The sequence below is a fragment of the Aquila chrysaetos genome, chromosome 1, assembly GCF_900496995.4.
Source record: "Aquila chrysaetos chrysaetos chromosome 1, bAquChr1.4, whole genome shotgun sequence".
Lineage (NCBI taxonomy): Eukaryota > Metazoa > Chordata > Aves > Accipitriformes > Accipitridae > Aquila > Aquila chrysaetos.
In genome coordinates this window covers 13,503,136-13,519,017 of record NC_044004.1, presented here as the reverse complement: position 1 = coordinate 13,519,017, position 15,882 = coordinate 13,503,136, and the positions used below count along the sequence as shown (strand labels likewise).

At 36.7% G+C, this 15,882-nt stretch overlaps 1 protein-coding gene across 8 annotated transcripts in view; it reads right to left on the bottom strand.

Annotated features, from left to right (window-relative positions):
* Window positions 1–15,882, bottom strand: part of JAKMIP1 (janus kinase and microtubule interacting protein 1) — a 172,611-nt gene that overhangs the window by 60,069 nt on the left and 96,660 nt on the right. For all 8 annotated transcript variants that reach the window (XM_030024242.2, XM_030024288.2, XM_030024298.2 and 5 more), the window contains 5 exons: window positions 9,310–9,519; window positions 8,497–8,616; window positions 6,048–6,194; window positions 5,273–5,413; window positions 2,031–2,090 (listed from right to left, as the gene is read on the bottom strand). In XM_030024242.2, coding sequence (XP_029880102.1) covers window positions 2,031–2,090; window positions 5,273–5,413; window positions 6,048–6,194; window positions 8,497–8,616; window positions 9,310–9,519 — 678 coding nt within the window. The remainder of the gene's footprint in view (window positions 1–2,030; window positions 2,091–5,272; window positions 5,414–6,047; window positions 6,195–8,496; window positions 8,617–9,309; window positions 9,520–15,882) is intronic.

The following is a 15,882-nucleotide window of genomic DNA, read 5'->3' as shown; positions in this document are numbered from 1 at the left end:
CAGGATTGTATTTTTTAGAAGCTAACATCAACAGTGTTTAAACTCCAAGTCAACAGTGCATATGCATGTGAATAGCCTCCAGGTTTATACGATGGCAGGTAATAGGACACTAATAAATATATTATTGATGACTTCTTTCCTTCCTTAAGGAATTAGCACATTTAGAAATGATATAGATGTAGTTATATAATAACTAGTACAGTATATATAGTATAACTAGTATAGTATATATAATCCCATTCACTCTTCTCTCACAACTTGCTCTCTCTTTTTCACTTGTTTTTGTTTAATAGTCCTGCTTTTCCTTTGAGGAGATAGCATCAAATAAAATGTCCAATGGCCAATTTCATTTGGCACCAAAGAGCTAACGGGTAGGGAATGGAATAACCAGTGGGAGTCATGTCTGCTACCGATTAATTTGTTCTTTCTGGTGTATCTATCATATAAATAAGAAGCAAACCCCTACTAACTCTGCTGCTCATATGCACACAATCCTTGCAGTAATCTCTGCAGAATTCCCCCAATTATAGTAGTCTTACCACATGAAGAATACCACTGCCACAAATTTTTTAATGCATGTTCTCTCTAACCCTCATGTTGTTCAACTCTTGCTTCAGTCAATAAGGAAATGAAGGTACCACAAAAGCAGTAGTTTGCTCAAGAGAAAATACGTAAAAGAAAAGGGTACAGACTCTAGTTCTATTAACACAGAACATTTTTTAAGACAAATGAATAATTATGGAAGTTTTCAGCCTATAGAAATTAACATCACTAGTTATCAACTCCTAAAAAATTAAATTAACTAGTTTTGTTTCTTTAGGAACTTTACAATTTAGCAAAAGATCTTACACAATTAATTTAAAATCAGATAAGGGTTAATAATCAGAAAGGACTATAGAAATTACAGTATTAGTTACATATATAGATCTAATTTTATGTCCTGTTTTTAAACTCGCCCTCAACACACAAACTTCCAGGTATATCACACCAAGAAAGAATGGTTCAGGGTTACTGTAAATATGTTTGGCATCTATCAGCCTCCCATTACATAACAGAAAAATGTATGCAAGATATATTGTTACTTCTGAATCTTTCTTTCTTCATATGTAAAAGACACATCATTCTTAGAAGCATAATTTGAAGGAATTACCACTGAAACAGAGAACCCCAAAGGATAAATTTTTCAGAATACAGACATTACAGAATGCAGAGCAATAAAAAAGCACCACCTGGAGGTCACCAGGAACTTACTGAGCAGAGCACACTGACAACAAGCACCCATTTATGACGGAACGTATCTTAAGTTACCATATAGATGATAATCATCTCTCCACTCTTCACTTGCATTTTTTCCCTTACCTCACTCTCCTCCCCTCACACACTCCAGGCTGCTAATGTTCAACTTCACAAAAAACATTATTCAGCAAAATTAATTACTTTAAGCATGTGTTACAATAAACACTAAAGGTACACTCTGAAGCAAAACTTTTCTGTTTCTACAATCTAAATTTTTCTCTTGTACTTTGCATTCAAGAGCAAAATAGTTACTAGAGAAAAATAGTTTGAATCTTCTTACTATTTATATATCACACACAGAAATATCATTTCAAAAACATCCCTAGTATGAGTTAAAGTTTTCAGTTGCGATTAAGCAGTAACTTGGTACGAGTAGTTTAAAGGGTGTATTTTCTTTAAAAAAGACTGAGTATTTGTCCTTTGAAATGTTACTTTTTTCAAGTCATTACATCACTTGGGCCTCAAGACACTTGAATATTTAGGCCACAATGGCTTAAAGTGTAATTATATTGTTTACTTAAAACAAAACCCAAAACAACACCACTTGTGTGCAGTACAAAACTTGCAGCTCCTGAATCATCCTAAGAAAAAGTTATTAAGCACTCACCAGAGAAAACAGGAGAATGATACGAAATTTTACCATTAATTTAAACAGAGCTTTAATTTCAGGCAGTATTTGAAACAAGCATTGTTCACAACAACATAAATGCATGGAAAACCAAAGGTTTGCTCACCTTTGGAGGCTTCAGACTTTTCCTCTTCTGTTTTTTAGACCGCAATAATCGTTCCCTTTCCTAGAAGGAAAGAGAACATTTTGGTATGGGTTTCCTTTAAAACATATTTAGATATGCCTAACAAAGAAATATCATTAAAAATTTGTTAAAGCCTGTGGTAAAGCTAACACAATGTCTTTATCTTTTTGAATAACGCCATGTTGATATAACACCACACTGTACTGCAGCTTTATCGCTTTAGCAAACAAACCTTCAGCCATGTACTTCACACACTTGATGGGAAGTTGGCAAGAAAAGGCTTTGTTAAATACTGGGCACAGATTTCTGATAGTTCTTTTGACTCTTTTACCAAGAAGCTCACTATGGAAACAGAATTCACATTCTCACTCCAGTGTTCAACCATCCTGAAGAAGCAGGTCGATAGCCAAAAATGAGTCCAGCCTTAGTAATTACAAGTCATTATATCAGGCATACTCTGATATACAAGCATGCACATGCAGATACAGCGTTACATGTGACTTATCCTTGTAGGGCAAAAATCTCAAATCCAAAGGCACTCCCAGTCTGCGTTAACTTAGCCTGTGTCTTTTTTTCTACCATGGCTTTGGAACAAGATCACAATTAACTATATCATAGCAGGAGGAGGTTATAACTGGAAAAAATGCACGTTTATGAACATTCAAGCCCAAGAATACTGCCTTGAATTCCAAAGGAGAAGAGGAGGAAGAGAAGGTAAAAAATGCAAAGGAGCAAGCAAAAAAACCCCCAGCAACACAGGAGGCAGATATTCTGTCTCCTTGCCTTTTTCCTGATTCTTTCCTTAGCTCTGCATCTTTGTTTGCAGCACCTCTATTTTTAAAAGAATGATAGCAGTTCCAAGTGCTTCTGTAGCAGTTATTGTTCACTGCATGGTATTATTCTATTCAGAGTTATTAGCTTCATATTCAGTGCAGAAACTGGACAAATAGGAAGCTCCCAGTGGAAATGACAATAAAAACATTCATCTTTATCAGCACATTGTTCCAGGAACAAAGTTTTGGAAAACACGAAATAATTCAGAAAAGCACAACAACTTATATAGCACCTTTAACACATGTAGTTTTCAAAATAAGGAAAAGTAATGCCTGCCAAAGTAGAATGGAGCACGTATTTCAAGCTGTAGAATAATATAATATATCAAGCTAAAGCTGAAACCACAAAGCTGAATTTTAGACAGTGTTGGAGATAAATGCTCCCTCCTCCTCAGGTACCTGCTAAAGGCACAGTCGCTGCTTTAACCTGGGTCTCCTGCATCCCAAGCAGGAGTCCAAATAATTGGACTTTCCTCTCTCTTCAGTGCAGAATGAACAAACACTTCCAAAATCCCTGACTCCTTCCTGTTTCTAATCTTGTTTGTAAGATGACTGCTTAATTTACTGTCTCAATAATACATCAAGCTACCAGAACAATAATAACACCAATTAAAAAACACCATTTGCTGAATCACTAGCATCTTTTGCAATCATCTGAGTATATCTTGACAGCCTTCCTTTTAAGAACTGACCAGAAAACCGCTGTTGTGGGATAACTCAAGTTTATACAGCTTCAACAGCATCAAAGATATCCTACAAATGACAATGTTAATCAATTCAGACAACCCTATTGCCTAAGACTATCGTTCTTATGTCTGCGTCTCATATTGGTCTCAGCTGGAAGTAAGCTGATGACTTTTGTACTAATCAGGTATGTGACATGTGGGTCATTCTTGATAATTATGATACATTTGTATTCTGTAGAGGTGTGGCTTAAGCCAGAAAAGGTAGCTGAAAAGCACAATGGAAGTGCAGAATTCTGCTGCATTCATATCGAAGGCAAAGCATCAATTAATTTGTACTGCCAACCAAAGCAGTATCCTAGTTAAAAATTTAACTTATTTCTGCGAATGAAAAAGTATCTGTAAATAAGAAACAAAGCAAAAATGAAACCATATTTAAAAATATTTATTTATTTTACTTTCACACTAAACACAGGTTAATACTAGTTGACCGAAGTCAGGATACAATATATTTCCTCAGATTACTGGCTGAGACAGTAAAAAGAGAGTCCTTCCATACCAACTTTACAGTGAAATATAAGTGAGGTTGTATCCGCCATATACTGAGAATTTAATATCATGTCATAGTCCCTGCCTGTACAGCTGTATTTGGAAAGTAAAGCAGCATTGCTCTGTGAATCAGACCCTACATCATAGTGTCTGAGTAACATCCTACTTCCTGTAACACTGTGACACTGGAAAATGCATGCAGACATCAATCTTTGGCACTGATTACAGACAGAAACCCTGGGTCAAAATCTCAGAGGAACTGCCAAGAATAGAGACAATGTTCCAGACAGAGCAATAACACACCTTCTTGTTTTATCTTTTTGGATCTTCTATCTTTATTTTCAATGTTGTAGCAAATTGTTTAATTTTTTTATTTACACAGAATCATCTTAAATTCGTGTTATCATTTTGTAGCAGTCAGTAGTATCATTTGAGATTCTCTACAACAGTCTGCCTGAGTTCCAGATGCTGCTGCAGAAGGGCAGGGGTCTCTCAGAGGTGATATGTCATTTCTGCCAGCACCAGAAGGGTGTATCATACATTGCACTAAATAGCACCAGACAACTCGTAATACAACTCAAAAGAGTCCTGATCAAACAGTGCAAACATCTATGAGCGTCATCTAAAGTGGTCTTCACAGTCAGAGGGTAGCGGCTGTGCAGTTCTAATCTTGAACTATGCTGCTACCTTTGGTTAGATGAACCGTGCGTATTTCTCTCCATTTGTTATAAAGACAGCTAGTGTGGCCAGCTCAGTTAGACATGCTTAGGTGAAATTAATGCCATCCTGCATGTTCCTTTCTTTTAGGAGGACTTCTACATCAGGGGAGTGGTTGGGTTTGCACCAGGGTCTACATCCAACACATTTCAGTCATTAAGTTTTGGAACGTGTCCTTTCCTCAAGTTCCTCACTTGTTGACAGCCAATTTTGTAAGTAAGGTGGATGGACAGCTCATAATAGGTAAATATTTTATAATACAGAGATTCATACACATTCCAAAGAAATTCATTCACTACCTGAGAAATCACAAGAACCCTTTGATACCAAAGAACTACTTCTGTATCACTACTACCACTGGAGTTAAAATATTGCTCTCAAATCTTTAGCTTGCCTATAGATGTGTTTGCATGCACGTGTGTATACCAGTCATAAGCATTACCACTGTGAGATCATCAATAACATGCTGCTGTTCTTTGACTTGCAGTCTAAGGAATTCAATTTCTTGTTCCTCTCGTGTGCTGCTGAGATCATTCAAAGATGTGTGCCTCTTCAGCGCTGGTTGTGCAGATAACTTCTCTTTCTACAAAAATTAAATAAAATAGAAAAAAAAAAAAAACCCAAAACATAAAGAATGTTTTAAAGTGTCTTGCTGTAACAGGAGGAAATTTCTCATGTGTGATGTAGTGATCAAGAATTCTTTGGACTCACCAGTGCATACTCCACTATAACATAAGGCCTCTTTCAACAAAAAAAAATATTACACGTTCTGTATGCATCAGTGTTAATATCTCACATAAGATTTTTAAAACAGAATCAAAGAACATAGTCTGGGACAAAATTAGCAAAGTGAACTCAATGATCTAGCATAGTAGAGCCTTTGGCACATGCACTCAAATTCAGTTTTGACTTCTAATCATACAAGCAGCATTTATTAAAGCTGATTTTTAGTCATACATTTTCATAGCCTCCAAACACATTTTATCTATCTGTGATCCTTTCCCTTAATCAGTGTGAATTGATACAACACAAAGCACATGCCACTGAATTTAGAATACGAATATTCAGCTGTATTGGCTGAATTTGACAGTTATACCATCCTACTGTTGAGACTCTGAAACGTCTGTGTTAGGAGTAAGCGCCTCACAAGCACCTTCACCTCAAAGTAACTGTGTGCAATGTGTTCTTATAACATGATGTCAGAAATGATTACTTACCAATTCTACATTTTCCCTTGATAGATTTTTTATTTTCTCTTCCATTCTCTGGATACATTGTAACATATCATCATTTTTTTTGCTCATCCTCTTATTTTTTTCTACCAGAGGCTTCAGCTGACTTTCCGTCTCCCGAGAACGTTTCAGCTGCAAATGGCAAAAGTTGGCTGTGCTTTAGTTTATAGTTGTAGGAAAGAAGAAATATGAGTGGTTTCACTTGCCTTCTTTCTTCATTCAGAAAGTTTTGTTCTTTTGTTTAGTGGCATCTGATACAGACTACTGCTAAACTAAGAACTACAAGATTCCAAACAAATAAGACATAGCATTTTTGTACAGTCTACAACAACGCTAGATCTGGTCACTAGATTTTGCTCTTCGAAAACACTTACGACAATCCGTAAAAGTGATTTTTTGATAAACTAATCTCATTGTATATATGCTTGTGACCAACTAGGTCTCTAGGGTAGTCGTTTTCACCGATTTAGCTACTCCTTAGTAGGAGTTAACTCTTCCTCCTGTACTTTAAAAAACCGCTATACCTAATGTGTAATTAGAGCAATGAGAAAGTCAGCCAGAGGGCACAGATTCAATCCCAGCATTCTGCTGACATTTTCAAGCTGCTCAATTTTGTTCCTGTAGTTTTATGATGTTAGACAATTATGTGAAGCAAATTACTGCCCTTTCTTGCATTTGTGTGTATTTCACTCTTTTTATTTCATTAATCCTTGAGCTGTTTTGTTTGTAAAAAATCTATTTTTTCCAATCAAAAGATTTTTAAATTTACTGAGTTTTAACTGGAAATGAGAAAAAATATAATCTTTCTCCTGTGATAATTTCACTGAGTGTTTGGTTTTCTGATTCATTCTCAGGAGAAAATTATTTTTCACAGTGCTTAAATACACGACCTTACTGATATTACTGGTTTTATGTAATATTGTCTCACGATATGACAAAACCTTCTCTATGTCTTTTCCAAGATATGTTTCTTATGCCTCTAAGTCAAGCATCAAGAAAAGCACTTGACTGAGCCATACATGCCCTCCATTTAGAGGGACACTGAAGGACAGATGTTGCAGTACTTCAGCATTCTTCAGGGATGTTTTGAATGACTTATGTCCACAGAAAGGATTAGGAGGCTGAATTATCTTGTCTTTATATAATGCAATCTTGAAAAAAGGCAAGATGTTTTTGATAGTATAGAGCAGAGAAAAGCAACTGTACCGGTAAAAATAGGGGGAAAAAAAAAAACCAGACATACAACAAACACTCAGCACGTAGGCAAAGTAGGAAAAATGATGAACTATACCCAGGCTAAAACACATGTTCTTCTTACCCCAAGAATCTTAAATTGTTAATGAGCAATCAATTTTTGTGATATGAAAGGGCAGTTTAGACTATACAGCTATTTTAAGAGGAAAAGTTTTAAGAAAAAGACATGATTATGTTCTCAATTCATCTAATTTTAGTCTAGCATTGTTTAATTGACTTTGCTAATCTAGATTCAGCCAAGATGTTGGACAAGAAAATTTCAAAAATTAGCTCTTCCAATAATCATTGAGATGTTGTAATTAAATTAAGTCCTCTTATCATAAAGCAAAGACTTCATATCTCAACATGAAGAGCTAAGTCTGACAAAGCAAGGAGGAAGATGTCAATGCTTCACTCATTTATAGGACTGACGTGTGAGTGCCCTTCCCTTCTGTACTGACCATACATAATAGCATTATTTTAGAATCAGATACATAGGTTGCATGAGGGAAAAATTCCATCTGATTAGAATGAAATATCTTTTCTACTGCCAGTAGAATTAGGGCATTATAAGAGGACATGTGTAAAAATTCCTGTTGTTAAAACTCACCTTTCACTGCAGTCAATGGGAGTTCTACCATTAACCTCAGTACAAGCAATTAAGTAGCGATGCAGGCTAATAAAATTCATTCTTAAAATTCATGTCATATCCTTCCTTTTGTAAGTTACTATCACTCTCCTAGGATAATTTCACCTACTTAAGAGATTTCCCTTGAGAAATGACAGATTTTTCATCACTAGCACAAGAAAGCTTTTTTAACTCCTAGCTAGCATAAGCATGTCACAAAACCAATGTCAAATTTCAAAAAGATTAATACAGTAATTTAAGTGCATAGATTATGCATGTTTTACACAACAACATTACACAGTGCCACAGGCAAGCTACCAGTCAATTTTATTATGATGATCCCAAAATAAATTTATACATTTTTATTTTTCTGGAACAAGAGAGATTCCATCCATGTCTTTTATGGTTACAAAGTGAATTTCTATAGAAATCTCTGTTTTATTTAGATATAATTGATTGAGGCCAACTAGGACTAATTTGTAAATTATTTATAACACTGACTTTCCAACATTAAGTATTTTACCATAAAGATGCCCTCCCAGTCACCATCTGTGTTAATACTAATTAATTTACCAGTTCATTTCTTTCATCTGCTAAGAGAGTATTCCTGTCTTCCAGCTTCCTTATTACAGCATTCAGTTCAGCGATTTTTAACTGAAATCTCCGCACATCTCGTTCATCCAAATGCTGCTCCTTTACATCAAAAACATATAGATATATAAAATTACCTTTTAAAAAGTATTTTAGTCTCCATAATTTTAATATCATGGTTTAGCAAATGGGTTGTGTAAATTTAAAATAGACTTTTTACATCAATGTCTGGAAAACTTATTTTAATCAACTGAAACACTGACCAGTAACATCCTGTGGAAATGCTACATGATATATTACATGAAAAGTGTTTACCTGTGAAATGTATGTAAAAGTTTAACAATTTAAAACCAAAGCTGGATAAATAACATTTCACCTATTACTGGCTACTTCTCACCAGATTTCTTACTATCAGCTAAAAGTAAAAAAAATCTAGTGCATAGGACAGATTAAAATCACATGGCACAGTTTTTGAAAAGTATAGTATCTATTTGCCATTGGTCAAAATAATTCCTAAAGTTATGAAATAAAGAGCTAAGAAAATAATGGTGTTCACAGCTGAAGGTCATAATGTAAATTCTGAAAGTTCTATATCCACATATTTTTCGACATTCTTTGAAATTCAAGAGATCCAAGGAGTTTCTAAATCACCAGTGAAACAGCACAATGCAGTGCAGGGCCATTTAATCATGAATTAGTCCTTCTAGTACTTTAAAAGTAACCACAAGACCAATGTGAACACCCAGGCAGCAATTATCCTGTGTCAAACATTTGAAGAAAACGCAATTTTCTTACCGGGCTTCCCATCAGTTCGGTGATATCCCCCACTCCCGCAGGAAGCTCTCTCTTAGGACTACTGTGGTATCGTTCTGCCTCCTTCACTTGGACAAGCTGTTCATCCAAAGCCTCTTTCTGAAGGAGCAGCTTCTGTGCATGGCCTGCCTGGACACCAAGGTCTTTCTCCAGAGCCAGAATCACTCTGTCTTTGCCTTTTATCTCATCCATCTGGAAAGAAAGAAAGAAAGAAGGAAGTTTCTGTAACATCTCCAAGAGTTCACTGCATGCATATCCACAAACTTGCAAAAACAAAGTTCTGTTTCTCTCAGAATTATACCAGCACCCAAATTGTGGTTGCTAAAAAGAAGATATACCTCCTCTGAAGCCTTTTCCCCTCCCCTTAAAAAAGTTTCATCCTTCACTTGATCATGAGTTTGCTCAGTGCAGTCTCGACTCAAGAGACAAACAAAACCAGATGCAAACACACACTGAAACTGAATACATAGCCACTGAAATCATCCACTTCATCTGAGGATATGCGCTTTATAAGCACAAGAAAAATCTCCCTTCACTATGTGTCAGAGAAGAAACACAGGGCTAGTGCAAGATCAGACTAACACACACCGTAAAAACTCACCTAGGCTTTGTTTTAAAGCTTGAGCCATACACATTTGCCCCATGTCGACTCCCTCTTTATTAGTGAAAATCACACGTGGTGAATCTCTTCACAGACATTCAAAAATTAGTAGCATATACATGCACACACATTTAAACTTTAAATCTTAAGCCTACCTATGTATTTTATGTGCCCTTGTTATAAGATTCAAACAAGGACTAGTCTTTGTATAGAAGGAAAAAAAGCAAATGCACACAGAGCATTAGAATAAAGGGTTGGAAGAAATAGTTCTTAAACACCATCTATGGTTACTGAACTGTGTTGTTCATACATCTCCATACCAAATAAAGCATACTGCTAGCAGTGATCTATTGCAGCTCTCATAGGATTTGTCCCTCACAGCATCAATGTACTTTGGTACTATTCCAAATGCTAGAGGAAGTGACAATCTGCAGCAGTTACTATAGAAACAGATTTCTTAACAAGAATATTAACCATTAACAATACGTTTATTGGAACTCTGCTGTATCTCCTTCAGTTTACTAAATTGTTTTCTTGGCCAACATCAACCCATGGAATTTTGGAAATAAGGCTATTATAATCTCATTTGAAAAAAATAAAATAAAATAATGAACTTGTTAAATCATACATTTGTTGTTTATTATAGTCCTATATCCATAGCAGTGCTTTATGTCAAGTGACACCAAAAAAAAAAAAAAAAAAAAAAAAAAAAAACGGAAATGTTAGAAGTAACTTATAGTTAAGTCTGAGTGATGTACAGGATTAACACAATCAGATTATACCATCAGATACAATTTGCTTCTTCAGAATTCTTGCCTTACTCCTTTCACAGTCTACAAAGCATGTGAAATTAGTTTGTGTACAGAACCTGAGTGGCAGGAGATGGCCTGGCTGAACCAAGTCAGGTCTCAGAGGTCAGATTTGGTCAGATTTGAAGTGAATAAGCTGGTCTAGACCACTTTTAAGTTCCAGCTGGAGCTGATGAAGATTGGTTCTGATGGAGATTTCTTTCCTGATTTGGGCAGGTCGCTGGATCTCAATTCTTCAGCCAGTAAATAGGTATAATACTTCCCAGTACGTTAATTCAGATTTTTGAGACTTTCAAGTATGCCAAAAAGCACTTGCAGGAAAAGAATGCAGTTTTTATTAATGGAAGAATTTGCAACATGCAGAGTTGCAGAGGGACAGTGCAGTGAACAGCAATGACAAAAATTAAGCAGCTGCCTCATTTACTGAATGCTATCTGTCATGCACACTGAACTATCAGGGACCCCTTGGGAGGAAAAAATGTCCTGTAACTAAATACTGTGGACAGTTTCGCTTTCAATTACACAGGTGTTCACACTGAACATCTATGTAATTGAGATAGGAATTTGTCCATGTAAGGCATACATTTAACAAGGAAGAACCAAGGCTACATAGGCAGCACATTTCATACTCTTCATATTCTCACAACTTAAATGGTAAATGGAATGACATAGGTGTTTAAGTTGGAAGAAAAAAGAAAGCAACAATCTCGGTACGGACTGCTACTTGCTGAATAGATTGTTTGAAGCAGATGTGACCAGTGAAATCACACCCATGTCACCCTTCACACACACTTCCATAGATCAAAGCATGCAAGGTCTCACACGTTAGAAAGAAATGCCATGAAAGAACACAGCTTTGGGGTGGGCATTAGGGGAAGGCAGAAAAGAAGGCAGAATTCCCCTCTGCTCTTCCTACTACTGTTTTTTCTACCAGAAAATCTACATGTGGTGAAAGTTTCAGAAAAAAGCAACACCCCATGTTTCAGTCAAATAGAAAAAACTTTGAGAGACTGATAATAATTGAAAATAGCAATACATTAGCAATGGCTGCACATCCTTTTTTATTTTGGGCTTATATGTTAAGTTACAGGTAGGCACTGGGGAATCCCTTACTCATGTAAACATATGCACATGTGCACACACACACAAATACACAGAGCATTGCAATAGCACTTATTTTTTTATAAGCATAAACTAGCAGAAAGAAGAATTTATAAGCAACTAACTTATTACAAACTGATGAAGATGAACAGAACTGCAGCAGTAACGCCTCTACCTTAAGTTCTGTTTCAGAAGCCTGGGGCACAATACAATTCTCCTTTCCTCAAGGTGACAGTTACACCCTTGATTTCTCGAATGTAACTGCATCAACCCAGTCAATGCCTCAAATTTTTTAAAATATACCTCAATGCCTGACCCAAAGATTTACCACCTTTCTTCAGACTTGCACACCACAGATCAAACTTGTTCATCTTCCCTGTCTGCTTTCTTAACAGAGAGCACAAATTACCCCAGAGAGGGAAAAAAAAGGAAGAGAAATATTTTAACAGGGATGCAACAGCCCTCAGTTCCGTGTGGGAGAGATGGCAGGTCAAGGGGCAGGCAGGCAAAGAAAGAGGAGGTACAAGACTAGGAAAAGGAGAGATACGGTTTAGGTTTAAAATGAACATAAACTGACAGAGAAGAAATGTCAACCCCTCCCAAAAGACTTTAGCTTAGCTTAGTCTTACATATTCTAATAGTTTGTAAAAGTTCACACAAAGTGTCCATGCCAGTTCTGTACCACTGGAGAGCTACTCTTTTCTCAAATTCTTGCCACATTTGGTTACACGAAGAAAGAAAAGTTGGCAGCATAAAGGAAAACAGCCTTATGTAATTAGGCAATGTATTATGGTCTTTATTTTAGTGGGGAGAGGCATACCTTCCATTTGGTAAATGAAAATCAAAATGGATTAATCTGGGTTTCCTGCTGCTTGCTATTATGATCAAATACATGCTGTGGAAGCAACACTGTCATAGCCAAGATTGTCTAGGAATCCACATGGTCTAAAAGAGAAGGAATATTTTTTGTTAGACCAAGTGACAGAGTTGGAAAGAAAGCTTTCAGGTACAGAAGCCCTTCAGCAGATTAAGAAGTTGCATGCTTAAAAGCTTGTCAACTTCTCCACCTAAGTAAGTTTGCTTTTCCCATAAATGTTTTGATGTCTCTCTCTATATATGATATGTATACATATATGTGTATATATGTACATACACAAACACACACAGTGCACATATACATGTATATATACACACATACAAATACACACTCACATTTTGAGGTATTTTACAGCTGTCATTTATGACTACTGTAGAGAGCTGAACATCATTGGCTTTTAGGATATTAAGTGAAATAACAATTAGTGGTGCCCTCCTGACCTCTCAAGTTTAAAGGTTTAACCCTGTATTCTATTACCAGAATGTGCATTCACCAAACAGCATCCGGAATTTGTTACTTTACCATGCATAGCATTCCTTTCTTTTTCATGCTTTTTAATGTTTGTTTTACATCACTAGGGAGCGATCCCCAAACTACTCATCACTTACATACATAAAATAGTTGTCATCTTTAATTCTGTTCTCTCCCACATGCAAATTGATTACATCTTAAGACTCTTTTTGCCTTACAGCTCTAAAATCCATATACACAGGTAGACTTTTACCTGAGTTCTTATATCATGTTCTAGTCATTGCAACATTCTCCTTTCTGACCTTAAATGCAGTCCTGCCTGCTCACCATCCAATGTGAATGCTGCTGTTAGTGATGCTCTTTTCACAAAACTCTCATCTCTGGATTCTCTAAGCTGTTTTTCTTTTTACTACATTAAACAACAACAATAACAAAAATCACTCTCACTGTCAAAGATTTTCACAGCCTCACTGGAATCCATTCATCCCTCATCTAATATTAGGGTGTTACGTCCCCTCCCCAATACCAGCTTGTCATATATGCAGTCCTGCATTTTCATGGTTTCTCCCATGCCACTGTTCTACTTGAAAGGACACGCCACAAATAGCCATTTAGTCACCTGACTGACGTTCCTCAAATTCCTCTTATATCTCTCCTTTTCCATGACACCTCTAAAATACAACAGAAATGATGAAAAAACTGTAAATACTTAACAGAGATCACAATCTGTTGTCTAGCCATAAAATGGGTTACCTAAACTAACAAATCCCTGAGAACCTAAGACATAGGAAGCACATAATAGCGATGCAGAAATTTTTCTATTGGAAGCGATGCAGGTATGTCAAGGCCAGTACCGAGCTGAAGCTGATAAACCTGGATGGATCAGTTCTCACCTGATGATTCATGACCTGATTCTGAGCAAGCAGGTGCCTTTCCATTGTGCTCCTCCACCCGTCGTGGTCCAGGGAGCATGGTGCAGGACCTGCCATGCCAGGTGCCTGTAAGAGCTCTCTGCATCTGTGGTACAACATAGCTGAGACCAGCAACACGTGGCCACTGAAACCTGACTGCACTAATCTCCTACCACTGCTTTCAGGTATTCCTCCCTGTACTACTACTCGAGACCTCTCACTAAGATACAAAGGGTAGAGACCGTCTTTTCTTCCAACACATTTAGCACAATGAGATCCCAATCCATGCATTGGGCTCACAGGTATTATGTTAAATCATATATATTATCCCAGAAATTCCTTCCAGCTGGCTGCTTTGGTTTCAAATTTGTTCTCAGTTTAAAACAAATTTGCCCACTTTTTGCAGCTACACAATACAACAGGGTCACATGAAGTCTTACATTCTGTTTTGCGTGGATTTTAAAGCATTTTAGAATAGCCACATTTTTCTTTCTGCAGTTAAGCATGGTGCAATTCAGTGCAAAAGGTCTGTGATAGGAAGGCAGTGGAGCAACATGAGGTTAGAACACATTTTCAATTACATGCTTTGAGAAGAAAAGTAGCAGAAATACCCTCCAAAAGAGGATTTTAAAGAAAATAAGATCATCCACAAGCAGCTGCAGAGGGAAATTACTGGAAAAATCACCTTTGATGGCATAGGTAACTCTGGAGCTCTTGGTTAAAATTACAGCTTTCTAAAGTATCATTTCTTAATTAATGGGGTTTGTGCTGTCAAATGTTAGGTGCTGAACACAGCAATTACCTGCATTATATCAATGAAGAGCTAGCATTTATAGCCTGTGTCAAAATTACCCCGTTTCCTCAGAACAGGTATCTAACCGCCTAACAGCTAAGAGAAATGAGCAGAAATAAGTGTTTTAATAATATTTATCAACCATGAAAGAGAACCAAGCCAGCCGTTGGAAAAAGTACCCCCTGCCAATTATCCCACACTTCAATAGCTACAGTGAAAGAAAGTCAGAGACCTTTGGGGGAACTTTATCCTCTCACAAAGTTGAAAGAGAAATTCCCAGGGAATTAAAAGCTAGATCTATCAAGGCAGTGACATACTCAGTTTTCAAAGTGGAAAAAGCCAGCTGCTGCATTGCCAAGTGTAAGACCTTCCTCTTTACCCATCCTTATCAAAGTTATCTCCTAGCCAACTGCAGAACAAAATTCTACAGTGCTCTTCTCCAGAAGAAATTGAATTAATCTTTATACTAAATGCTTGACAGTGAAAATAGGCGCATCTTGACAGAAGGATTGCTAGTTACTAGGAAAACAAAAAGGAGATGATACTCAAATAAACAGTTAAAGATAGAACTAAATGGAATTAACACCTTTTACATTTGTAAAGGGACACTAAGACCTAACAACAATATCCCACGCTGCAAGCCCACCTGGAAGGAGGAATTGAAATATTCCTGCGTTGTGCATAGCATTGTCTACACCAGACATGGCCACCTATTTAAATAAATGTTTGCTGCTTATTTAGGAACCTTAGGGGAAGAGAGAGAAAAGATGCCAGCCAACCAGTGGAGAAGTAAGGGTCATAGACACAGGTAGATGGGACTTATTCTTAATTTCATGTGTAATTTTTCTGAACCAACAGCCAATATTTTCTTCCAACAGCTTTTCCCACATATTTTTTTTGAACTGTGTAAATCTCATAGGTAAGGCATATATTAAAGGTTTTGATAAATTTTATGCCAAACACCATATGGGCTGACAGTTCCAGAACTTACT